This window comes from Gymnoscopelus braueri (assembly GCF_963280865.1).
Source record: "Gymnoscopelus braueri genome assembly, chromosome: 20".
Taxonomy (NCBI): Eukaryota; Metazoa; Chordata; class Actinopteri; order Myctophiformes; family Myctophidae; genus Gymnoscopelus; species Gymnoscopelus braueri.
In genome coordinates, this window is record NC_137622.1 from 11,094,951 (window position 1) to 11,121,680 (window position 26,730).

Below are 26,730 nucleotides of genomic sequence, written 5' to 3' on the forward strand. Positions count from 1 at the left end.
CCCTGGACAGTGACACAGTTAATGTTGTACTAGCAGAGAAACCATATGTACTGTAGATGGGCCTGCATATTGATTAGTAGGAAGCATGTCAGACTCTACAGTGCATGAATTGAGCTATGTCTCATCATCACTAGCTTATAACCTCACCACCTACTGTCAGCTAACAGAAGAAGATAGTGCTGCTAGAGCAGGGGTCTTCAACGTTTTCAGGCCAAGGACCCCTTAGCAGAGAGAGAGATGAAGCAGGGACCCCCACTACTTTTTCAGCTTCATAGACTTGTGTAGCGTTGTGTTGGATTCATGTTATTGTGTTCAGACTGTTAACCACTTAAACCCCCATACTTAGAAAATGTGTACTTGGTCTGCTCTCCCCCCCACACCAAACCTCTTCAAAAATAGCTGATCTACAAGCTCACAACGCGTTGTGAGCTTGTAGATCTGCTATTTTCGGCTAATGTTCCCCTCAGAATAGGGATTCTAGGGTTCAGTGGTTAATGTAAATAAAAAGTCCTATCATTGAAAGATTTAGCGGCCCCCCTGCAGTAACTCTGAGGACCCCCTAGGGATCACGGACCCCTGTTGAAGAACCCTGTGCTAGAGGAATACACATTAATGCTCAGTTCACGTCAACAGTGACCTCTGCTGCTTTGAAAATGTAATGAGCCTTGGACACAAGCTTGTAAATCAGACAATACAGGCAGGCAGAGTGGGTTTACTTTCATGTAATCATTTAGATTACACTTCTCATCTAACTAATACATTTATTATTATCATTAACCGTGCATGTGACACATTTTGGTTTAGCTGCAAATATTATTGCACCAAACTAAAAAAGAAAGAAAGATGGAAAGAAAGAAGGAAAGCAAGCAAGCACAAAAGTAGCCTATTTTTGACATTCAGCCAGTGGTGGAAAAAGTACTCACATTTCTTACTTAAGTAAAAGTATCAATACTGCAATGTAGAAATACTTTGTTACAAGTAAAAGTCTGGTAATAAAAATTTTACTGAAAGTACTAAAGTATTTGTATCAAAATATACGTAAAGTACCAAAAGTAAAAGTACTCATTATGCAGAATGTTTCACAAGTTATCAGTATGTAAAAAAATTATAAAAGTATTTTGAAAATAGCAGATCTACAAGCTCACAACGCGTTGCATCGCAACGTGTTGTGAGCTTGTAGATGTATGTATATAGGGCTGAAGTGGGTAATGTATGTTTTGTAATAATAATCAAATCTACAAAGTAACTAGTAACTAAAATGTTCAAATAATTGTAGTGTAGTAAAAGTACAGTATTTGCCTCTGAGATGTAGTCGAGTAGAAGTAAAAGTATTGAAAACTGGAAATACTCCAGTAAAGTAAAAAATACCTCAAAATTGGACTTAAGTACAGTACTTGAGTAAATGTACTTAGTTACTTTACACCACTGCATTCAGCATAGGATTTGTTGTGGCCCGTGTCAAATAATGAGCACATTATGGTGAAAACTGGCCCAGAGTGAGAAAGGCCACTTTGTGACTAATTCCACTGAGTAGGAGGGTCACACAGGCCAGCCTTGTATATATCGCTGTCAAAATCATGTTTCCTTCATCAGAGTAAACAGAGTGGATATAGCCTGCAGAGTTCTCCTGGGGTAACAGACAAGGTAAAGAATGTATCTGTCTAAAGAACAATACAGCTTTTTCTTTCTTTCTTTCTTTCTTTCTTTCTTTCTTTCTTTCTTTCTTTCTTTCTTTCTTTCTTACTTTCTTTCTTTCTTTCTTTCTTTCTTTCTTTCTTTCTTTCTTTCTTTCTTTCTTTCTTTCTTTCTTTCTCTCTAGAATGTTATTTTAAATTGCACTTTTCAAGGAATTAAAAGTCTCTTGCACATCTGAATCAAATCTGTGTGACAGGTGCATTGGTGGAGTATTACATGTACAGAGATCAAAGAATAAAAACCACCTGCACACAGTCTTCACTTGCTCAATAAAGAAAACGATATCAATCGCAATGTTTCAGTCATGGAACTTCTTCAGTCATTGTGATGAAACCAGAGCCTTGTGATTATAATTGTTGTCTTTATTGAGCAAGGTAGGACAATGCTTTTATTTTTATTTTTATGATTTCACTTTTTAAAACAAATTTCTCACAACTGTGAACTGTCCCTTAATTAAAAACCCCATTGTGAAGTAATAGCATGCATGCATGTGGATATCTTTACAGTCTTTGGTGGATTGTATATTAATTGAGCTTCAGTGTGATCCAAGCCTTCATTTTATCTCACAGGTCATAAACCTGGTCTTGCACCTGCCCATAAGTTGGCTGGTTTAGTATTACCTGCATCGGTTCTGCTGTAAGCGTAGCGTATCTCAGCCAGTGATATCTGTAGAGACATAGCGGACCAGACTGAGCCCGCTGGTCAAAGGTACTTTGGTCAGGTATAGTCGGGTCAGCTGCAGGGTGCAGCGGCCCCGCTCGCCTGTGTGCCGAGGCGGATGCCAGGGGGGATTAGGTGAGCTGAATTCCCCTGATGAGAGACAAGAGGCGGAAAGCTACCTCAATGAGAGTATAGTGTGTTGCCTGCTGCATGTGTAAGCTATATGAAAGCTGCTTTGTTCTCCTAAGATTCATTATCTAGTAGCGCCATTAGTCTGCTGAGATCACACACCCCGATAGAGATGGGGGACATGGCTGAAAAGTAATGCAAGCAAGCATTAGCTGGTCCACAAACGTCAAGATAACCCTAATATAATAAGGTCATGGCTGAGCTCAACTCCGGGCTGAATAACACATGCCACTGTGTCTTCTTTTTGTGGTGCTGGGAAGTGTACTGTAGTACACCCCAATGTCCATACATTCTAATGTTTAGGATTAGGACATTATTTGCAGAAAACAAAGTGTCATTTGTGGAGTCAAGACAAGGGCAATAATTTTATTAGCTCACCCGGCAGGACAGATGACATTATGTGGCAAATCAAAATGCAACTAAATATAGCAAATTGTTGACGAACCATAATCTAACAATGCGGTGTTGTGCGACAGTGGTCGTTTTGAACCTGTTTGATCCCTGGCTCCTCCTGGCTTGATGATGTTGATGTGTCCTTGAGCAAGACACTGAAACCCTAACTGCTGAGCAGGTGCCTTGCATAGACCATTTACCATGTGTTCCGCTGTCGGCCTTGGTTCCTTAAAGCTACAATCCAGAATTTATTTTAATGAATACAATGTTACTTTAACCAATCTGTGTGGTAGAGTATGTTAGTGCAAATCTGCAGTGGTTGGGGGTGGTCTCCCTTGTCCCTATTCTTCCATTGAGTCTTTTTGACCCTGGTGTCAGGTACACTGTCTGGTTGACAACATCAGAAGAGTTATTTGAAGCAGAATTTGCACTGGAGTTGGACAGTAGATTTTTCACCATATCTTTATTGTATTACCGCTGTCTGTCAGGAGAGGGAGTCAACAGACATAAAACGTATGGATTGTAGTTTTAATCAGGTTTGGACAACGATTATCCAGGGCATAGTAGCTATAGCCGGATATCCTTGGGCCTGCCAGCTTTAGACAAAAATTGGTATCCATTGGCAACATTTGCCGCTGGTTGAAGCGGCTCTGTGGCTTAGTAGTACAAAGTCTACGGCACCAGAGTGTGTCTGGGGTTACGTCTTTTGTTTTGTTTCTGTTCAACAAGCAAACGATGTAACAGAGAGAAAAGTGAAAGACCCTTATGACTGGAGATAAGTATCGTACTAATGAATGTCCCGAGACCGCCCCACAAAAATACCCCTAATCCTTTATTGTGGAGAAGTTACTTCTCCTCGAATGAGAGCTTCCCTCCAATTACCCTCTCATCTGGAGATCTTTTGGATGGATCTTCTCGATGCCACAGTGCCAGGCAGATGAAAGGGAATGTCCCAACTGTATAGTATGGTATAGTATAGTATAGTATAGTATAGTATAGTATAGTATAGCAATATGTCTGTATTTTCAATCGCAGATCAGATTGTTAAGACCAGTTGTCATTCCAACATATACCTTAAAGGAGTAGTTCACCCGAATAATTACTTATTTTCTATCAATTACACACCCCATGAAGCCTTGAATTCATGGAGATTTTATTGTTTTTGTCGCATTCCTAAGCCAATAATTTGATGACCGGTGGAGACTCAAAGAGTCTCCTATTGAGTGAGTCCCCTATTGACCATTGACCCGGTCATCAAAAAATCTCCATGAATTCAAGGCTTCATGGGGTGTGTAATTGATAGAAAATAAGTCATTTTTGGGGTGAACTACTCCTTTAATAAGGTAGGGCCCGAGCTCAGCTCATACCTTACCTACACATATGTACTGAAACTTCATACAATTCTTGAAAACATTGCATTTGAAGACAATATTGGTGGTGTGGTAAAGGCCTACTGATACTGACATACACATGACATTATGTGTATCCCTTCATGTAGGCCTAATTTGGTGACTGAGCGTACACTAGCTCAGTTTGATCACTATTTGATTTCACTGAGCTATGTTTCATGGTTCTGTAATACTTTGTTTCTAATCCGTTAGGTGAAGGACGATCCCAAAGTCAAGGAAGTATGTGTGCCTCAAAGGTTACTATTTGGTTTATCTTAAAAGCATAATCATAAAAAAGATTACCAAAGCCGTTGTTCACAGATAGTGCTTACAATACATTCAAGCATGTAATCCTATAACCACATGTTTAACCCTTATCTGCAAAGAAATAATTTTGAGTAGAGGTTTTTGTCGCATTCCTAAGCCAATAATTTGATGACCTAGTCCTATAAGGCCTCGTAATTACACTATTTCTGAAGTCAAGTGTCATTGTCCTTTTTTGCTGTTTTCTGTTTCAGGTTAAAAATGTCCCACCTCATGCATTTTCAAGGACACCTGACAGCAGAACTGCATTTAAAAGTTACATTGACACATTGAATGAGAAATGCCTCCACACCTGAACACAGCACTTAGAACATTTCAAGTCTGAGGAGGTTAGCACTTAGGCTATTTTGGATTTGACAAAATGATATACAAATCTATCTGTTAATGTGTCATAACGGAATATATACTTTATTTAAAAAATCTCACTTGTTGTCAGTAAGCAGGGAGTGGAGTAGGGCGTTCTGTAGGTGCTGTGTGGAAAAGAACACAGGCATCAGCACTATCCTATCAGAGAGATGATAACAGAAAGTACATATAAAAGTCTAATGGGGAATTAGTGCTATCAATTGACTTGATAGCACACCTCTGTAGCAAGGGATAATTCAGATAAGGTAAGCGAATCTCATTTATACGTTTTTATCCTTGATTTAACTCTCATGAAATGTTGGTGGTGTTTTGAGAAAGGGAAAGCACTATCTGTTGCATATTAAAGCTAGATGACTGATGAACTGATTAAAGTTTGTTATATGATAATGGTATATACAGTACAGTACACAGTGGATAGTTATCTCCATGGATGATTTCAGTTAATTTAAACCTTTTTTCACGTTTGACAAAAGGCTGCTTTATCTAAGAATGTAGGTAAATCAATCAATAAATGAATGTTGTGTTTGAACAAAACATGATCTTTGAGTGTGCGGATGGTCTGACAATTATTCACCGACACATTCAGTGATCCGTCCTCCTTCTCTCCGCCTGCCCCCCCCCCCCTCCCCACCCACTCTCTTCTTGGCACTCACACCCACCTGTTCCTTCTCTCTTTTTCAGTCTCTCACTCATGCTGCACTCCCACCTGTAGGTCCCACTTGAACATTTTCTCCTCTTTTGACCACTTCCCCATAGCACCCCGGTTGCCCCCCAGAGGGAGAAGAGAGGAATCATGGCTTGTGGGATGTTAAAGTCATTCCTGTACAGCGTGTCTCGGAGGAAACCCCTGGAGCCCGAGGGAGAGGAGTCTACGTTCAACCGATGCCTGACCACGCTGGACCTGGTGGCTCTGGGCGTGGGCAGCACCCTGGGCGCCGGGGTCTACGTCCTGTCCGGAGAAGTGGCGAGAGAGTCTTCTGGCCCCAGCATCATCGTCTCGTTCTTCATCGCCGCCGTGGCCTCCATATTCGCCGGACTGTGCTACGCGGAGTTCGGGTCCAGGGTTCCCAAAACGGGCTCGGCCTACCTCTACAGCTATGTGACCGTTGGAGAGCTGCTGGCATTCATCACCGGGTGGAATCTGCTGCTCTCCTACGTAATAGGCAAGTTTTAATAACGGGATCACTTTACCTGATGCAAGGAAAAACAATAACTCTGCAAAAAAAAAAGCACCTGTAACTAAAAACAGCCATTAATAATCATATAAATGATATTTAACAGCACAACTGGCCTTATGCTGTTAAATATCATTTGAATGATTATTAATGGCTGTCTGTAGCTACAGGTGCTTTTTTGATAACTCAGGTATCAAAGCCCATTTAGACCTGACGCCTTCTAAATCCTAACCTAAGTTTTCAGAAAATCCCCTTATTGTCTCCGCCAGGCCGAAAGGCATGGCGAGAGAGTATGTTTTACCCCCTGTCCGTCCGTGTGTCCGTTTGTTTGTGTGTCCGTCCGTCCATCTGTCTGTGAACAGCTAATCTCAGGCACCGTTGGCCCGGTCGCTGCGAAACTGTGCACACACACTCCCTGGAGGCCAATTTGTGCAAAACATATTTTTTGACAGTACTCCTACAGATTTTGTCCAAAAATCACGCAAATCGGTACACAGTATCTCTATAGTCATTAAACGAAACGAGTCTTTCAGATTTCTCATATTCCATCCTGATTGGCTAAAAATGTCTTCCAAAGTTTGCAGGAGTGCTCCGTTTTGAACAAAATGCCTCAAATCATGAACACAGCATGCAATTTCCGTTTTTTTAAAATCAGCCTGTGGTGGCGCTATAACAGGCCGATTCGTGTTTTTACCTATAATTGCACCGATCTGTGTAAAACTTTGTATGCACACTCCCTAGAGGTCAAGGAAAAACCTTTGCCCTGCATTTTTCACATCTGCCTTTTATAGCGCCACCAGGAGGCCGACTTATGTAAAACACATTATTTTATACTACTCCTTCCAATTTTATCCAAATTTCACGCAAATCGGTACACATGATCTCTATAGTCATGTGATCACGACGGATGTGTTTAATTTTTCATATTCCATACTGATTGGCTAAGATTGACATCTAAAGTTTGCATTATTGGCTTGTTTTGAACAAAATTCCGCAAATCATGAACGCACCGTCCAATTGCGCTCAAACTTTGCACGCACATTCACACTATGTTGAGGAACAAATGCCACCCTTTTAACATTGGCCTGTTATAGCGCCACCAACAGGTCTAATTTGGCGAAACACATGTTTTTAACAAAATGCCTCAAATCATGAATGCAGTCAGTGTCCGATTGTTGTGCAAGGCCTAAGAAGAAATGGCACCCTTTTCACGTTGGCCTATTATAGCGCCACCAGGAGGCCACAATAGCCTACCTGACCTGGCGGAGACCTGTGCTCCGAGGAGCACTTTTTCTAGTTTCTTCTTATTCAAAAGAAATAAGAACATTCCTGTTGCTATCTACATAGCAACATCTAAAATGACACAGACCCTTTCCAGGTTTTAAAGGTATAACAACGTGTAGGCTGTCCCGGTCTTAATGGGCTAGAGATCACCAGCAGAGTGATTACAATCAATGATATGATTGCCTCTTTACTGAGACGGAGCCACTCAGTCCTTTTAAAAAATAAGCATACAAAATTATAAAAGTGTAATGATGTTTCATTATGTTTAATAGTTACAATAAAGGCATGTCTGCATTATTTTCATGACCAACAGCACAAAAACGTACAGTTTATAGATTACATTATGTTTTTTGTTTTGTCTCTTTTGAGAACATGCTTGACTCACCATGAACCTAAAGCCTCATAAATGATCAACCATCAACACTAGACTCTAATAATATCCTGTAACCTTTCACCCGTTGTAAAAGCAATTTTATGATGAATCATGTTCACAACAGAGCATTTAGCAAATGGACCTTAGTATGTGGTTACACAGCTCATTAACTTCATTGCATCCATGTTACTTAAACCGATGAACACGACATATGTCCCAAAGTACATCATTTATAATCTGACTGAAACATTCTCCGTTCTTTCTCTATTTATGGCTGCCATTAAATAGCCACGCATGTGGTTAATTACTTTATTGTTATGTCCTCCCTTTTTCTCCTCAGGGACCTCCAGTGTGGCACGGGCGTGGAGTGGCACTTTCGATGACCTGATAGGGGGTGTCATGGCCAAGTTCTTTATGAAACATGTTGCCATGGGCCAACCCGGCCTGGCACCCTACCCAGACTTCTTTGCTGCTGGTCTTATTATACTATTAGCAGGTAATGTCACATGACTGGTAGTCAAACTGTTTTACTGACAGTTCAGATGAACATTGATATCTGTGATGCGCGGGTCAACTTGTTGTCATCCATGATTCCCACGAATAAATCCACAGTTCGGGCAATTATCGGTGGGTGTGGGTAGCTGAGATCAAAAAGGTGTGGTACCTTTTGATATCCTTACCTAAATAAGCATAGTTGACATATTTTTCTCTGTTCTAAATATATGCAGATATGTGGGTTTGTGATATTTACAATTCACCACATCAGTGACAGCTACTGCTTGCTGATGACTGATGATGTCAAAGCTGACCCGCACATCCCTAGTTGACATTGTGGTGATACTGATGAACAGAGGTTGAAAACCTACACATGTGTTTTTTTTTACTAAAGGTGTGCTAGCCTTTGGTGTGAAGGAGTCCACAACAATTAACAAGATCTTCACATTCGTCAACATCCTGGTGCTGGTATTTGTTGTGATTTCTGGGTTCATCAAGGGAGACATCGCCAATTGGCAGATCACTGAAGAGGCTGTGTTTAACGCAACGGTGTAAGTCATGTCTAAAAGCAATATCATCACATCATTGTTTAGCTTTTTTAAAGACAGTGTGCCGTCTTTAAATAATCATCAGGTATTATGGTTATACTAGGAGGAAGATTTTTTTCAAAAAAGTGTGCAGAAATTGTTAAAATTATGTTTTTATGTGGACACGCCTCCAGTTCATTAAGTACACCTGGTTCTCACCTTAGCACCTCCTCCACCACCTAAGCACCACCCACCTGTCCTAGTCCCTCCTCCTCCTCATGCCCACACCTGTTGTGTTATGATAAGGAGGGGGAGGGTACATTTTTACTATGTCACTAAAGCGCTGTTTTTCTATTGGCACGTTTGACCCTCAAGGTTTCAGCCTCCAGGTAGAAACTCAAAATAGTCAGAGAAGACATAAAACACCATAAAAACACCACCAGGGGGCTTAATGAAGTTCTATCAACCTCATAGACACATGAAAAACAGAAAAGGTGCAAAACCATGGCACCACCTCTTTAAGTTTATCTTTAACCACTTAAGCCCAATATACTTCACTGTATGATGAATTAGCGAATAGATGATCTACAAGCTTGTGTAGCATCGCAATGTGAGTTTACTATGGCCGAATGTTTTCATCTATAATGACATGCCCAAAATAGGGATGCCAGGTTGAAAGTGTTTAAGTTTAACTTTAAATGTCCTGGCATTTCTCTCCCGTCCAGAAACACGACCATTAGCAATGCCACGTCAAGTGAGTTTGGCGTCGGTGGATTCTTCCCCTATGGTATGGAGGGAACCCTGGCAGGAGCTGCAACCTGCTTCTACGCTTTTGTTGGGTTTGACTGCATTGCTACAACTGGTATGTGAAGCACAGTGATCATGCATTAAATAATAACTCCACTCTAATGGTCTTTACACACCGGTCCGGGGGCGTGGTGTAAACAATACGAAAATGAAGCTCAACATTTTTCACATCAAACTATTAATATAGTTGATGGCTCATTCATACAGGTTGATGCCTTTATTCGCAGCAAAATCGACCGTGTTCCGAATAAACATTTAGCGGCTTTATCGCCTCATAATATCCATGTTCTATGTGGATATATTCTCTATACTAATATATGAAATATATTTCATCATAATTAATCACATGAAAAATGAAAATCACATGAATCAAATGAAAAAGAAAATGTGTAAGGTAATTTAGTCACATTGGCATCTACATGTTACTTGCACTGCTAGTGCACTGCTAGTGCACTGAGAGTCACACCTGGCCACACCCCAATCGTGATGTACCATAACCATTACCACCGGAGGAAAAACAGGTACTATTACAACACAAATGGGGTGTGGCCAGCAGTACAACGTTTCAACTTGTAGAAATCAGTGCAACACTTTATGTGACCATGTTGTTCCTCTACATTATTTACATGTTATGTCCATTGTCGTCTTAGGGAGAGGCAATTGCAGCGATGTTCGAACTATAGTGGTGCAATGTGTGGCTAGTGTCCAATCCGGTGTGGTGTCCTACTACAGCCACTGCAGATGTACTAGTTATATTGTATGGACATACTCTACCATACAGGGTTAATATAAGGCTAATATAAGCCTATTAAAGTGTGTAGAAATGCACAGAGATGCTACACGCCCACACCCGTGACACATGCTCTGTTGGACTTTGTAAATCCAAACATAAGCTTTGCCCTTGCGCTTGACCTTTGAATGATAAAAATATATATAAATAGCACAGCTCGACCACCAAGTCAACAAGTCACCTGTCAAGTTTGATCCAAATCAGACTAAAACTAACGGACAAACAAACAAACAGACAGCGTTTACAATGCTGGGCGCCAGTGTAATTAGTACAGTTTTGCAATCCAACCATACAGGAGTTAGCCTAACACTATTAAAATGCCAGGCTTTGGTATGCCGTGGGGATGCCTCATAGTCAATTTAATGATTTGATGTTTAGTGTGACCTCAATTAAGGGTGAACATACCAGCAAACAGACTAGCTGCAATAACCTCACTTACACCACTTTTCTTAAACTTTACTTCGGCAAGTGTCATAAAACCTGATCTTAAATCAGTGTATTGATGAATATGTAACAGTTTCACATGAACAGAAAATGATGTGTTCATCTCTGACCCGAACCGACTCCCCGGGTATCAGATTCTTGCTGCTTTCTCGGACAGTGTTCTATTGCTCTCAGAAATGTACAACATCATCTTTGTGTCTTTTCTTTGTAGGTGAAGAGTGCAAGAACCCGCAAAAGTCAATTCCCATTGGCATCGTAGTCTCACTGCTCATCTGCTTCGTGGCCTATTTTGCCGTGTCTGCCTCCCTCACCCTGATGCAGCCATACTACGAGCTGAATACGCAGAGCCCCCTGCCGGTAGCCTTCGAGTACATCGGTTGGGGTCCAGCCAAATACGTAGTGGCTGTGGGATCACTCTGTGCCCTTTCTACCAGGTGAGAAATGCAGGTGGCGCCGGCATTGCTGTTGGCTGTCATTGTGCTGTCTGCCAGCCTGCAGTGTCTGTCTGCTCGTGTTCAATGCCAGTCAAGCCTGCCTGTCCTGTCTGTCTGTTTGGTTACTTTTCTGCAGTGGTGGAGAAAGTACTCACATTTTTTTACTTAAGTAAAAGTATCAATACTGCAATGTAGAAATACTCTGTTACAAGTCCGGAATTCAAAAGTACAAAAGTATTTGTATCAAAATATACTTAAAGTACAGTGCCAAAAGTAAAAGTACTCATTATCCCATTTCACAAGTTTTCAAATGTATGCAAATCTTTTGAAAATGCGACGCATTGTGAGCTTGTAGATCGGCTATTTTCAAATGGCCGAAATGTATATAGGCCTGAAGTGGGTAATGTATGTTTTGTAATAATAATACAAATCTACAAACTAACTAGTAACTATATTTTTCAAATACTTGTAGTGGAGTAAAAGTATAATATTTGCCTGTAGTGGAGTAGAAGTAAAAGTACTCAAAATTGGAAATACTCCGGTTAAGTAAAAATACCTCAAAACTGTAATTAAGTACAGTACTTGAGTAAATGTACTTAGTTACTTTACACCACTGCTTTTCTGAAGGGAAAAGCATTTAAAGATCTAGAAAAATCTAAATAATCAAATGCATTTGAATGTTTTTTATTTAAATTAGTTTAAAGCTGACACACACTGATGAAGGCCAGGTGGCCGAATATGTTTTGTGTGCGTATGTCATGATGACTCATATAGAATAATTAAACTAAGAAAACAAACTTTTCTGAGTGAAACCCTTTTCCTGATGTTAATTATTTTAAAAGCTGCAATTCGTACCTTTTACGTACTAGCATTTCCACCGCTCTTCAAGATCCCCGCAGGGTCTTATTGCGCTCATGAGCTTCAGGCAACTTGTCAACCAGTTGGTGTCCTACCCAGTGGTGTAAAGTAACTAAGTACTTTTACTCAAGTACTGTACTTAAGTGCACTTTTGAGGACTTTTTACTTTACTGGAGTGTTTCCAATTTTCAATACTTTTACTTCTACATCTCAGAGGCAAATATTGTACTTTTTACTCCACTACAATTACTTGAAAATGTTAGTTACTAATTACTATGTAGATGTTGATTATTATTACAAAACATACATGCAGCTAGTTATATTGTATTAACATACTCTACCATACAGTTTGGTTCAAATAACATTTTATTCATTCAAATCATTTCGGAATGTTCTCTCCTCCGCGTCATCAGTGCCCATACCCTAGGTGGGGTTGGCGAAAGGGCCTCTCTGTGTGGAGTTTGCATGTTCTCCCCGTGTTCCCTGGGGTAGGTACCCTCACAAAAACATGCAGTAATCCTGGTCACTATACTGCCTCCCCCTGGCCAGCCGGGGCGCCTGATGGAGGGGAAAGGAACTGGTTCGAATAACGTGTTCCTTCCACGCGTTACGTCCAACCAGGGAAACTCTCCCCTGTCAGGTGATAAGAAGGTCAGTTGGCTCTCATGCATTGAAGGAGGCATGAGCTCGGCCCTGGCCTCCCTAGGTTGGCAGAGGGAAGGTAGTGCCCAGGATTACATAGACAATTGGCACTGGGTGTAAAAAATGGTGTTACAAAATTGTGGGATAAATTTTTTTTTTTTTTAAATCATTTCGGAAGAGCAGTTTTAATGATGATAAGTAAAAAGTTCTCGAATACTGTTTTCTTTTCTTTTTTTTGCGTACATCTTACAAACAGTTGTGTGTATTTCTCCAGTCTTCTGGGTTCCATGTTCCCTATGCCCCGTGTGCTGTTTGCCATGGCAAGAGATGGCCTGATGTTCACAGTACTGACCAGAGTCAGCGCCAAGGGGAGTCCTGCCATAGCTACTGTGTCGTCTGGGATCGTGGCAGGTACAATAGTAGTAAAATAGTTGTATGGGAGTTTTTGTTTTTATACTGGCTAGGGTTTCCTTGTTAAGTTTGGTCAAATGTTCATAACCTTATGTTGAGGTTTATGGTCTTGAGATAATTCTGTATTCATTGTATCTTATAGCCATCATGGCCCTTGTGTTTGACCTGAAAGCCCTGGTGGATATGATGTCTATTGGGACTCTGTTTGCTTACACTCTTGTGGCGGTATGCATTCTTATACTGAGGTAGGTACAGTAAATCTCATTGTTCTTGCATAGATTTAACAGATGTTCTTTACTTTCTTTACTTATTCTATTTATCCTTAACTTAATCACCACTTATAGTTACTTATATTCACACTACAATGCATTATAACAGTGATTATACAGTGCAGATTACAATGCATTTATACTTGACCGTATAAGTCATTATAAAATGCTTTATAATTGTTAGGGTTATTGTTATAAAGCATTAGGAGTATTTTTGAGTTGTTATAACTATGATTATACAGTGTCTATAAGCAGATTATAATGCATTATTTGTATAATGCATTATACACATGGGCTTAACCCATTTAGACCTGGAACACTTATATGTTATTATACCTTTCAAGCCGGGAACACCTCTGTGTGTAGCTGTTTTTCAGGATTTAGAAGGCGTTTTTAAAATCGGCCTCAGGTCTAAATGGGTATAGGAAGTGCTACCAAAATAAGTTCCAGAATGAAGCTTTAAATCTTCAGACTTTTCTAGTTATGAATATTGCTAGACCAAAATAAACCTATTAAAATACATTTCTAATCTTTGCCATCAAGGTATCGAGCGGATGAAAATGAAACGAAAGAAGTGAAGATCGGTGAATCAAACAGCTGTCTGAAGCCTCCGTCAGCACCCACCTCAGTCACCTCAAGAACAGTAATAATCTTAACTGTAGCTTCTAGTAAGTATAAACACTCAACGATGTCGCTGTTCATCTCTCTAGGCCATTGGTTCTCAACCTTTTCAGGCCGCGACCCCCCAAAATAATCATCTGTGAACTGGAGACCCCCCACCCTGACAAGCATTTGTAATTGTAGGAGTTGTGGCATTACATTTTGTTTGACACGGTTCCACAGATAAAGATTTTGACTTGAACCCTGGTGTGCCTTTGACACAAAACGTTTGACAAGTACTGGTCTAGGCCATGGATCCGTTTCAGCATTAATCTCATTCAAATGTTCCTTCACTGATCTCCCTCTCTCTTCCTTTGCAGTCGTTTGTATCATTGTCCTTTGTGTGCTCCTGACCAAATTCCTGGATGCTCTGGCCAAGGGGGAGCCGTGGGTCATTGTACTCGTCACCGTCTTATTGTTCACATTGGTGACCATCGTCTTCTTTATCTGGAGACATCCACAGAGTGGAGTCAGGGCCTCTTTCATGGTAAGGAGAGTTTAAGTGTAAATGCACCTGGCACACAGCGCAAAGCGGTACTAAAAGGGAACACAGTGAGGTGTCAACACTAGTTTCCAATTGAGGCAATTGTTATTTTCACACCCACGTTGTGTAATTACCAAATGTTTTTGCACCCATGGGTGTGTTGGTCTTAAAATGAGACGTGGTCTGGCGCACTCATGTGCGCAGCCATTCGTCATGCTTTAATAAATGGTTTAAAAAAAGAACCTAATTGAGAATGAGCATGTGATTGTTACGTTGATACAGTATGTCAAGTTATCACATATTGGACACTCTTGGAGATATTAAGCTGCAGAAGGATGGTGTGAATTTTGACCAGCAGCACAAGTGGTCCACCTGTTTCCCCCAAGTCCCCTGACATCATTATATCTATTAAATCTGCTCCCGTAGATGGTGTTTTCACTTTGCGCACAATCCGTTTCCTCAGCAGAAAATCATTTGTCTCCTTGCCAAACCCGCTTTTTTATTATTTATTTAAATAGCAATGTGCGGGAGATGACACTTTGATTTGTCTAATTTGTTATGCTCAAAACACACCCATTGCTATTTCACAGATTAGATACAACCCCTTTGCGCCGTGCATCTTGCTTTGAGACAAAAACACGCTGCTTCACTAACAGAATTGGAGTATGCCCCAAAAGTGTGCTGCCCCAATGGAATTGGGCCAGCACCCTGCGCCATAGATCGTCTACATAGGGCCCTAAGAGTTTAGTCTTGGGGTGGGGTGTGAGGGTTATCACATAGCAGAGATGTAATACAATACACAGATGATTGTGAGATTGTTGACTACAAGGGCCATTGATATATCCCTTTTTTCTGTCCAAGGTTCCATTTCTTCCTGCACTGCCAGTACTGAGTGTGTTCATCAACGTGTACCTGATGGTCCAGTTAGGAGCAGACACGTGGCTACGTTATGCTGTCTGGATGGCTGTCGGTAAGATCATGCAGTCAGTTTACAACGGCTAGGAGAACTTGCTTGAGCAGGTTTGAATGTTCATTGATATTATTATATGGTGAAATCTAATGAATCCTTATGTCGGTCTGTAGGGTTCGTCATCTATTTCGGCTATGGGATCCGCAACAGTGTTCAGAGAAAGCGCCTCATGGCCAGCCACGTGAATATCGAAACTATCAGTGCCAAATCGGACAACGACGTCATCAAAGAAGAGAAATTTTAGGCTTGGTGGTGGGGGGAAAAAAAGAGAAAGAAAGATAGGTTGAGATGTTACAGCTACTGGAAGTGCACACAGTACTGTTCTATTTGGCCCATGGTGCCAAACTAGTTCAGTTATCATCAGAGTGTCAACATTACATGTACATAATGATGGACAGAGTCTACCTATCGCCTTGTATTATTCCCAAATGTTACTGTATTACATAGTGATACGGTCTGTGGTTGTATATGTTTTATGATTTTTTGCCAGGTTTTTATATGTCTTCAATGAGAAGACTGTTGTCCTTGAATATATTGTATGTATGGATCATGTTGTAATGTATACTGTATGTGACATATTATGTGATGTATTTTCACTTTCAAAAGTGAGTTTATTTGTAAAGATTAGCTTGTTGAACAAAATGCGTTTATATCATAAGCCTTTGTTTGCTGCAGAGCTAATTCTCATAATTTATCTAAAACCAAATGTAAAAGTTTGATTAGAAATCTGCTTTGGGATCCCATGGCGGGAGTAACTGCTGGGTTGTCCTACAAAACAACATCATCCCTAAGGCACTGTACTAAACTCCTACATTAAAGTTTTATTCAACATTGTACAGTGTAATTTAGGATTTTAAGAACTTTAAGATCTAAAGTAAAGAACTAGGGAATGGCATTTTTCAAAATAACACAAAAGCAAGAATGTGTAAAAATAGCTTGAGCACTTTTGGGGGGGATAATTATCCTTTTACTACAGCTTGACAACACGTTTACATTTTAACTTACAAATGTAAAATATATATATTTAAATCTTGATTTATAAATGAAATGAGAATTCATTTTTGTTCTGAAGTACACAGCTCGACTTATGTACAGATATGGAATGTCGATATGCAGTAGAATGGTGAGGTGATTTACCAGATTAATGTTTTCAACTTAACTTGTGTAACTATGAAAACTGTACAATGCAGATAAATGTTACATTTGCAAAAATGTATGTATATCTTAATTAAAAAGAAAAATGTTGCCCAAAAAAAAAGATGCAATCTGGTACACATTTTTCCATTGAACACATTGGTTGTAATGACCAGTTTCATTCCTAATCTGGGATAAAGACCCAGAACGGCGCTTTACCTCCCAGGGATTCTCTGAGAACAATAGAACCTTTCACATGGGTTTAGCTGGTCAGTGGGTCATGTTCATAAGCATGGCTTAACCTTAGTCATTCAAGAGCTAAAGTTGCTCCGTCAAAAGTTCCTGAACCAGATATAGTAATAGAATAATTTCAGCAAACATCCACCCCGTTCTTAATTTTATTAATACATTACTAAGTTGCTTGTTAAGAAGGATCAAAGTGCGTTGACGCTGATTCTTCTGGCGGGTGTTGGTTAATGGTCTTCCACAGGATTCAACTTTATGAACTCTTATCTTTACACAGTAAAGAGCCACCTCATTAAGTGTTTCAGGACATTCATCATATTTTACAACCTTGGTTGTGATCCTCTAAATGCATTGCATAAGGTTTCAAAACATGACTAGATGGATAGATGTAAGAATAAACATTTATGAAGCTTATAATTTTTTGTTTGAATGCTTTGAGTGGGATCAAATCCATCCATCCGTTATACATCTCATATTAAAGGGACATTTGTCCACTGGCTTTAATGGGCGACAAATGTTCTTGCCAATGTTTGTAAAAGCCCACCACACCACAGTCCTCCTCCAGGGTATGTGGGGTGTTTTGAAGAGCCACGGTGCGAGTGCACTTCCACCTCAGCAGCTAAGCAAACAGGCCCATGCTATTCCAGACGGAGGGGCCTCCATCCCTGGGCCGTCATTGGTCCAGAGATGGTTGAAAGGCTCCATTGAGCCAGTCGGGAGGAATTTGGGGTACTAATGCCACTCTAGGAGGAATTTTGTGTGAGTCCTTGAAACAGCTGACTACCAACGTTGCGTTCCTCCTCCTCCTTTTCCCTTGTATACTTCTCTCTCTCCTTCCATCCTCCTTGTTTCTCCAGCGCGGGTTCTAGTGAAGTCTGTTGAACTACATGAACTAATAATCCATAGGCCGCTATACAAATCCATATGTCAGTCATGCTTTTGGCGAAATTATTTGGGGCAAAGTGGAGGCTGGCACTGAGTTCTCTGTTCATTTGTGCTATAATCCTGGAATTAGGTAAGTGATTTGATTCCGTTGCTTAGTGGTTTGACTGTGCATTCCTAGAGGTACAAGGGGAGGTACAGTAGGCTACATTTTTGTTGGCCTAATGTTGGCCAGACATGGCAATCTCATAGACAAATGTACCCAATGATAAGCTTCACATATGTCATACTGTATACATATACAGTGCCCTTGCCTTGATTTATTCTTAAGATGTCAGACCCTTGAGTGGTTATTGCTAGTTTCCGATGGGCACTTTAGACTGAATATTCACTTCAAATACTTGTGTCCCTATAAGAAAAATACAGTATATTACTGTTCTAACCCAATGCACTTAACTCTAGGATATTGTCAGCAACATGCCCAAGACCCTAAGCCCACCCCAGGGAGGAAACCCAAATCCACTAGACCCAAACCAGGACCAATTACTGTTAAAGAGCCCGGTGCTGTCACAGCGAAACCCAAGACCAAAGTGACACCTGCAGCTACAAGACAAACCTTTTTGACACAGGTGCGACACACGTTTCACTTTCAGTTCAGCACATACATTTAATCACAGGAAAAAACATGTAATGGATTATGCCAAACATGTGCCAATTACTGTGAATTTGGAAGGGTACCAAACATGTACATTCACATGTTTGATGCATGATACAGGTGCTCAACAGGGGGAAGTTCCATAGGGTGGGTGACACCCTCAGTGTTCGGGCAGGACACACCCTGGAGTTAAGGTGCAAGGGCAAGCCGGTCCAGTGGAGTGTTCCCCCATACCTGGAGGAAGACGATGAAGGGAGGCTAAAGTAAGTAGCAGAAGTGTTCATAACAACTGGACTGGATTGATAAATATACATAGATTATCACCCTTGTTATCCAAATGAAGGGTGATAATTTCACATACTGTACCCATAGCCTTATTTATTCATAAAGAAATTTGCTTTTGATCAACACTTTAATTGAACGTTTTTTTTCTGCTGCAGAATACACAGCCGTAAAAACACAGGACAAATCAAAAACCCAAATTAAATCAAAACAGGACAGGACAAAAAATAAGCAAAACAATACAAAAAAGGACACAATATACAAAAGACATATAGGACATTATGGTATCAGAATAAAATGCATAGAACTGCCCCAGCAAGCAAAATGTGCATCCTGCTGGGATGGTGGTAGGAGGTAGCTGGTTGAAAACATGGCTGGTCTCACAATTGCTCAGCCATTCTGTCAACCAACAGTTATTTTCTCCCCTGTTTTTCTGTTTCTTTGAGCCCGGATAAGTTTCTCCTCTGATTCTACAGAACCGCTGGCAGCAACCATGTTTGGCGTTTGGGTTTCCTCCATGTTTGACATGGGGTGACTTCCTCTTCAGCACTCTCTTGTGCTGACAGTTCAGCACAAGGTGGCACTTTAGTTAGCACTGATTAGCACAAGCGTATCCTCTCTGTCCTTTTACCACCCACTCAGCCATAGGGCGGGGTGATGTAGATGTAGATATAGATGTACTAGACACATGACATGTAGACACAGCATGTTACTGAACGACGTGTTCTTCAATTTGTAGAGCTAATGCATCATGTTACCTATGTTAATGAACCCACCTGCTCTGCTGTGCTACATAATCTTAGGTATAGATTTACCAGAACAACCTCCTGGACTCCCACCAGTCTGGGTTCAAAGTGGGTCACTCGACCGAGACTGCCCTCCTGGCAGTGACGGAGTCGCTCCATGCCGCTAGAGCGAACTCTCTCTCTCCTCCGTCCTGATACTCCTGCATGGACCTGTCTGCAGCGTTCGACACAGTGAACCATCAGATCCTCCTCTCCACCCTTGAAGGGATGGGTGTCTCAGGCTCTGCACTCTCCCTGTTTGCATCCTACCTGACGGGTCGCTCCTACCAGGTGATGCTGAGAGGGTCTGTGTCAGAACCACACAGGCTCACTACTGGGGTTCCCCAAGGCTCGGTTCTGGGTCCTCTTCTTTTCTCTCTATACACTACATCTCTTGGTGCTGTCATCCACTCCCATGGCTTTTCCTACCACTGCTATGCCGATGACACCCAGCTGATCCTCTCATTCCCCCCCCTCTGACACACAAGTGGAGGCACGCATTGCTGCTTGTCTGGCTGACATCTCGGAGTGGATGTCGACGCACCACCTGAAGCTCAACCTGGACAAGACCGAGCTGATGTTCCTCCCGGGGAAGGGCTGTCCGCACCGAGACATGGCCATCACCATTTATAATGCTGTGGTGACGTCAACTCGGACTGCGAAGAATCTGGGTGTGACCCTGGACGATCAACTGTCGTTCTCGGCAAACATCACATCAGTGACACGGTCCTGCAGATTCCTCCTCTACAACATCAGGAGGATTCGCCCCTTCCTCACGGAGAAGGCAGCCCAGGTGCTCATCCAGGCTCTTGTCATCTCCCGCCTGGACTACTGCAACTCCCTCCTTGCTGGTGCTCCGGCATCTGCCATCAGACCTCTGGAGCTTGTTCAGAAAGCTGCGGCTCGTCTGGTGTTCAACCGCCCCAAGTTCTCCCACACAACTATCCTTCTCCGTTCTCTACACTGGCTCCCCGTAGCGCCTCGCATCCAGTTTAAAACCCTGGTGCTAGCCTATAGGGCAGTGAAAGGAACAGCTCCTTCTTACCTCCGGGCTATGGTCGATGCCTACACCCCTGCCCGACCACTTCGGTCTGCCACCTCGGGGCGACTGATTGCCTCGTCACTCAAGGGTCCTTCTGGCCGATCCACACGGTCACGACTTTTTTCTGTTCTGGCCCCACAGTGGTGGAATGAACTTCCCACTGATGTCAGGACAGCAGAGTCACTGCCCATCTTTCGCCGCAGGCTGAAAACCCACCTCTTCAGGAAACACTACCCTTCCTCTTTGCCTGGCCTACTTGTTGTTAACTAGTTGTACGAACGCTTGTTTTATTGTTGTATTGTTTTATTGGATCTTGTTTAGTCGATTTGTTTTAGCTCTTGCTCATTTGATTTAGCTATTTTGTCTCATCTGTTTAAGGAAAATAGGTAGCTGATATATTGCACTTTTACCTTAGCGCTAGGTATACTCTTGGTTGCTTGTTTTTGAAGAAAATGCACTTAAGACTTCTGGTGATTAGTAGTTTTCGTTCCCTACCTATGTTGAATGCACTTATTGTAAGTCGCTTTGGATAAAAGCGTCTGCTAAATGACTGTAATGTAATGTAATGTAATGTATGTGTAGGGCATCTTGGTCAGTTCAGTCAGGAACTCTCATGTCATAAGCAGATTTAACTATTTATTACAACAAATGGAATACAGTTCAACTTGGCGTTTATGGCTCTGCTCTTAAGATGTTCCCTAAATTTTGCTAAGCAGCATTCTAAGCAAAATCAGGGCATGCTACGCAAACCCCCCCATAGCAAGACATTTAATCAGATTAACTTGAGTCATGCAAACTTGAATGCAGTTTAACATTAAAGCCATAGAACATTGAATTCAGTTTAGAGCCATGCAAACATGAATTTCAGTTAACTTTAGAGCCATGCACACGTGAATTTTAGTTTAACATTCAGTTTAACGTTTGAGTAATGCAAGACTCTATAACGTGCAGTGCCGGATTTATAGGAGTTGAGGCCCATGGGCTAGAGTAATTTTCGAGGCTTTCATTCACGGGACACATGCACGCGCGCGCAGTTTTTGGTTTCTTTATTTCGGTTTTAGGGTTAGAAAAAAACTATTTGATCATAAAAAATATATATATATATATATATAAAAAAAATTTCACCAAAAAATCGGAGGCCCCCCCAGTTGGAGGCCTGTGGGCTGCAGCCCACCCTAGCCCAACGGTAAGTCCGCCCCTGATAACGTGAACTATAACGTGGAGGCTGGGGTGGCGGAGACAAGCTTTGCCAGCAGCAACAGCATGTGACAGCAATTGAAAGGCAGAGATCCAGTGTAGGAGGGAGCCATATTTAAACGGACCGCCTTGTTGAGGGAATGAGGTGTGATTGGTGTGTATAGAAATGCGTGGCTGATTGATAGCAATCAGCAGACTGACAGCTGATTACAGCTGAGGCGTATATGACTCCTGTGCCCTGCATGAACTTTCGTGATGCTTCATTAAATGACAGCATCGCTGTCATAACCAACCCTATATGCAGTTCTGTCAGTTCTGTTCTCCTCTAGACTGTGGAACCATCGGTGCACATGCCTGTAAACTGTACATTGTGGAAGGTTTTCTGTCTATTTCTTTTTCTGTAATTTGTTTTCCCCTTGTTTTATTGTGTTGTTTTTATTGTGATATGGATCCCCCCCTAGGTCTGAAATAAAGGATTGAATTGAATTGAAAATGACCATGCCTAGTCTTTGCAGGGCTTTCCTGGAAGGACTATGGCCAGCAGTATAAAGTCCTGCCGTATAATAATAATAATTACTATTATTATTATTAATTAACTAATTAATTAATATATATAGCATCTCTACCTTAAGTTTGTGGTCTCACTGTGTCTGGTGTCCTGTTCCACAGAACTGTCCAACATGAGAGGTATGGAACACTGACGTTATTCAACAGCACAGGAGCAGACACAGGAGAGTACACCTGTTACCCTATGTACTGTGAAGACACAGAGTGCAGGAAGGAGTACGACAAAGCTGTCAAGGTCTTCGTTTTCTTTCCTGGTGAGGTGAACGCACAGGTGGGAAGGGGGGCATTCAATGTAAGGGGCATCAGCTTTTTCTTTAACTGTTCTTGCATTAACCAACGGGAGGGAGCATAAACAACAATGTTCTTTATAAGGACTTTACGATTGTGTGCTATAAGAAGGTTGGAGCAATAAAGATATGACATTTTTCGACTCATTCATATTGTTGATGATTAAATGGGGTAATTAATTATAAATCTGGGCATTAGGAAAAAAAGATGTCATGAAAAACATGGGGTTCTGCATCCCAGGATGCGTCTACCTCTACCTCAACATAGTATCTCCCCGTGGGATGAATCATCTTTATTACAGTTCAAGCGTGCAGTTCCCAGAGGAGGGATATCTCATATCTTATCACTAATCGTAACGCCTTGTACCACTTAGACCCACAGGAGCTTTTTGTGCCATCCGCCAACTACTATGAGGTCATTCAGCTGCGTACCAACTGGCCGACGGTGCTCCCCTGCCAGGTGACGTCCCCGGACGCTAAGGTGACACTTCACCGCGAGTTTCCCCCAGAAGAGGTGGCAGTGGACGGGGCAGAGATCACCTTCAACGTCAAACGGGGCATCACCATCCACCGGCCTCGCCCACACCATGCCGGGGCCTTGTTCTGCGTGGCCAGCCTGGGCAACCTCAGACAGAGTTCCACCAAGTATATGCTCATCTATGTCAACTGTGAGTTATATCACTTTCACCCACTCTAGGCAGTTTATGCTTCATTTAGATAGTATAGTAGAAAGACAAGAAACTGGGAGCAGAGAGAGGATGAAAGACACACAACACAGGTCACTAGATGGAACCGAACCGGGGATATTGCGATTATTTGGTGACATATTATCTGGTCAGCTACCGGCACACCCCAACCTGATTTAAATTTGAAAATCTAATATCAGTGTTTTTGACCAAATACCTAATTGTGGAGATGAGTATTGGTGCTTTCACAATATATTGACTCAATGAGATTTTTGATAAATAATACTCAGTAATGCCTAATAACTAAGTGCTAGAACAGTCAGGTAAGTGAACTCACTTTACTGTAATGCAGCTGTTAAAACCATGAAAAGACAACATTTATGCTATATCACGATATTATGATATCCCAAATCCCAAATGATCTAGCCCCATATTACGATATATAATATTACCAGCCCTAGTTTAAGGTGTTCATTTATATGCTGTTGTTCGGGCTTATTAGGCAAAGCCTGTGATCATTGAACTGTTGTTTTCATCAGACCCCACGGCTGCTCCTGCGCCTGTGATCCAGGCGTCATCCACCTCAGTGGCTGAGGGGGAGAACCTGCAGGTCAGCTGCACAGTGACAGGGGAACAGGGTGTGGTTGTAGACTTAACCTGGGACTACCCTGGACAGCAGGTACTGTACACCAGCATGACTTCTGCACTCTGCTACTTGTCCTGCATGTTCTTTTGTATTATTATTGGATGCAATTGTGAACAATAACCAAGTCAGAGAATATAATTATATCCATTTGGCCAATCATACGGTTCACTGCAGCTCAACAGTCAATGAGAGTGTGGTCAGGAGATCTCTGCATTTAATAAAGGGCTGAAGACCCATTGTCTGTGATGCATCTGACCACATGGATATCTGCTATTTCTGTTTGATCCCTCCTGTGCAGGAAAGCCTTTCTGTGATTGATTATTTATTTTGTCATTTAATTTTTTCTGCTTTTTATTTTTGCTTCTATAGTAGTTTGGATTTAATCAGATTGTCTACCTTTTTTGACACCATTGTAGTGCATTTATTCTACTTTGTTACAAATATAAAGCACACACTTTTTTGGAAAGTGTGCCACAAATAATTAACTTTTTAATATTTATTTTTGTTGTAATGTATTTATGTGAACCTAGAAACCAACCAACCACACTAGTTTTCTTGTAAGCATGTACTTGGCTGATAAAACTAAGTTAAGTTAAATTACTTGTTAACTGTAGGGTCTCTATTCTAGGTATAATAGGCGAACATCCAGCGAAAATATCAGATCTACAAGCTCACAACGCGTCACAATTTGAGCTATTTTTGGCATAGAGAGGAAAACGGAGGGGGGGCTAAGGTTAGACTCCTGGGGGACCTCAGTCAGCTAAGTATATAGGGTTTAAGTTGTTTAAGTGGTTAATATTCATGCTGAGTGGAGCGTACCTGTGTTTGATGTCTTGCAGATTGGCAGACCTCCATACACGCAGGACAACGTGTGGCCTGTAGGTGGCGGTGGTGCAGCCAGACAACAGTCTCAGTCTGTGCTCCTGGTGGATGGGGTGAGGGAGGTGGACCAGGGGATCTACACTTGCACTGCACAGAACCTTCAAGGGTCCAAATCTGTATCCACCACTGTTAAAGTGGTGGCCAAAGCCAAGCCTAAGAAAAAGAAACCATGATCTTAGGAGAGAGAGGAGAGAGAGAGAGAGAGAGAGAGAGAGAGAGAGAGAGAGAGAGAGAGAGAGAGAGAGAGAGAGAGAGAGAGAGAGAGAGAGAGAGAGAGAGAGAATGTTTGTAATCTAGGGCAGTGGTTCTCAACCTGTGGGTCGGGTCCCCACATGATCTTTTTTTGGGGGGGGTGGGGGGTCTCAGATGACAGTGAAGTGACAATTTAAGGACTTTTAAGACCTTCTTAATACCTAAAACAAATTAAAGAGAGAAATGGAAAAGACCATTTAGTGCATCAAAAGTAGCATAATCAATACTATAAAAACTGCCAAATTGTCAAATAATATGAGAAAGAGGCACACATTTTGAAAGTAGACGATCTACAAGCTCATGTGAGCTTGTAGATCGGCTATTTTCACAATATTTATCTGTGGAACCGAGTCAAACTAAATGTAATGCCTCAACTCAGTGCTTATCAGGGTGTCAAGGTTCCAGTTCAAATAGGGGGTCCCCAGTTCAATAATTTTGGGGGGTTGCGGCCTGAAGAGGTTGAGAACCTCTGAACTAGGGTACATTGTTTTAAGGCCATGTGAGGGGCATGACAAAGACAAAGTAGGCCAGACGCACTGGACATTTGACCATTTTACTTTTTATCAGTTGTCTAAATTATATATAAATAGGCCTACATAATCATACAATGTTCTGGTAGCCTTTACTTTTGTAGCCACTAGCCAGGCATCAACAATGACAGGAATAGGTCAGGATAGCTGAGCGTTTTCCCCCTCTATTTTGCAATTGTTGTGCATATTAAACTTGTATTGAACTTGTATAAATAAATGCTTTTATACAAAACATGCTTGCTTTCTTTTATTTTGTGTGTACAACCAGAATCTGGCTACCAGAATAATAATCTGGTTAACAGATAATTATTTCTTTTTCTATTCTCAGCTAGTCTGCCTGTTGAGGGGCCTAAAGCCACTGTGTACCTAAAGCCACTGCCCAGTGACACTTAATTCTGTAGCACACCAAAAACGCAAACAGTCTGAGTTACACCTTCTTGTCGAATGAAACGCTCTAGCACCCAGGGGAGCGTATCTGTTTCCTGGGTTCTATGTTCCCGGGTTCTATGAGCCAGGCCTGGCGGAGATCTGCTCTCCAAGGAGGGCAGATAAAATGGGTCTTCATTTGTGTTTTCTGCTTGTATATTAATGTTTTCAATTATGCTCCCCCCCCCCGCCACCAAAGACCAATGGGTGACCACCCGTCCCGAAATTCGCGGGACAGTCCCGAAATTGGACCCTCTGTCCCGCGTCCCGCACAAGCAGGGCAATGTCCCGAAAATCAAAGTTATGAAAAAAAAAAAAAAAAAAAGATTTTATTTTATAAAAAAAAAAAAAAGTTCATTACATTTTTAAGTTAACTTGCAATACCCTCTTATATCTAATCCTAACCCTAAAACCAAAGTAAAGAAACCAAAAACTGGAAAAAAAACGAACCCAATCCGCCCAGAACCGCGAAAAAAACGAACCCAATCCGCCCAGAACCGCAAAAAAATTTCGCGCGCGCGCTTCGCGCACGCGCGGGAGTGGTCCGCATGCACGCGCGCTGCGCGCGCGTGCATGCGTCCCGCGATGTCCCG

The 26,730-nt window shown here is 41.7% G+C and overlaps 2 protein-coding genes across 2 annotated transcripts; both read left to right on the top strand.

Moving 5' to 3' along the window:
- Nucleotides 1-5,808: 5,808 nt before the first annotated feature.
- LOC308075543 (cationic amino acid transporter 2) lies at nucleotides 5,809-15,928 on the top strand (the record flags this gene model as incomplete). Its single annotated transcript, XM_080415489.1, has 11 exons — nucleotides 5,809-6,178; nucleotides 8,188-8,343; nucleotides 8,737-8,893; nucleotides 9,595-9,731; nucleotides 11,122-11,344; nucleotides 13,119-13,255; nucleotides 13,398-13,500; nucleotides 14,068-14,192; nucleotides 14,505-14,671; nucleotides 15,530-15,638; nucleotides 15,752-15,928. The coding sequence occupies 11 exons, from the start codon at nucleotides 5,809-5,811 to the stop codon at nucleotides 15,880-15,882; spliced, it is 1,815 nt and encodes a 604-aa protein (XP_080271615.1). The 3' UTR covers nucleotides 15,883-15,928.
- Nucleotides 15,929-17,868: 1,940 nt separating this feature from the next.
- Nucleotides 17,869-25,867, top strand: LOC308075998 (platelet-derived growth factor receptor-like protein). The gene is made up of 7 exons (XM_080416049.1): nucleotides 17,869-18,033; nucleotides 18,363-18,529; nucleotides 18,676-18,818; nucleotides 22,531-22,682; nucleotides 23,090-23,383; nucleotides 23,941-24,080; nucleotides 24,887-25,867. Exons 1-7 carry the CDS (start codon nucleotides 17,943-17,945, stop codon nucleotides 25,100-25,102), a joined length of 1,203 nt encoding a protein of 400 aa, XP_080272175.1. The 5' UTR covers nucleotides 17,869-17,942; the 3' UTR covers nucleotides 25,103-25,867.
- Nucleotides 25,868-26,730: the final 863 nt, after the last annotated feature.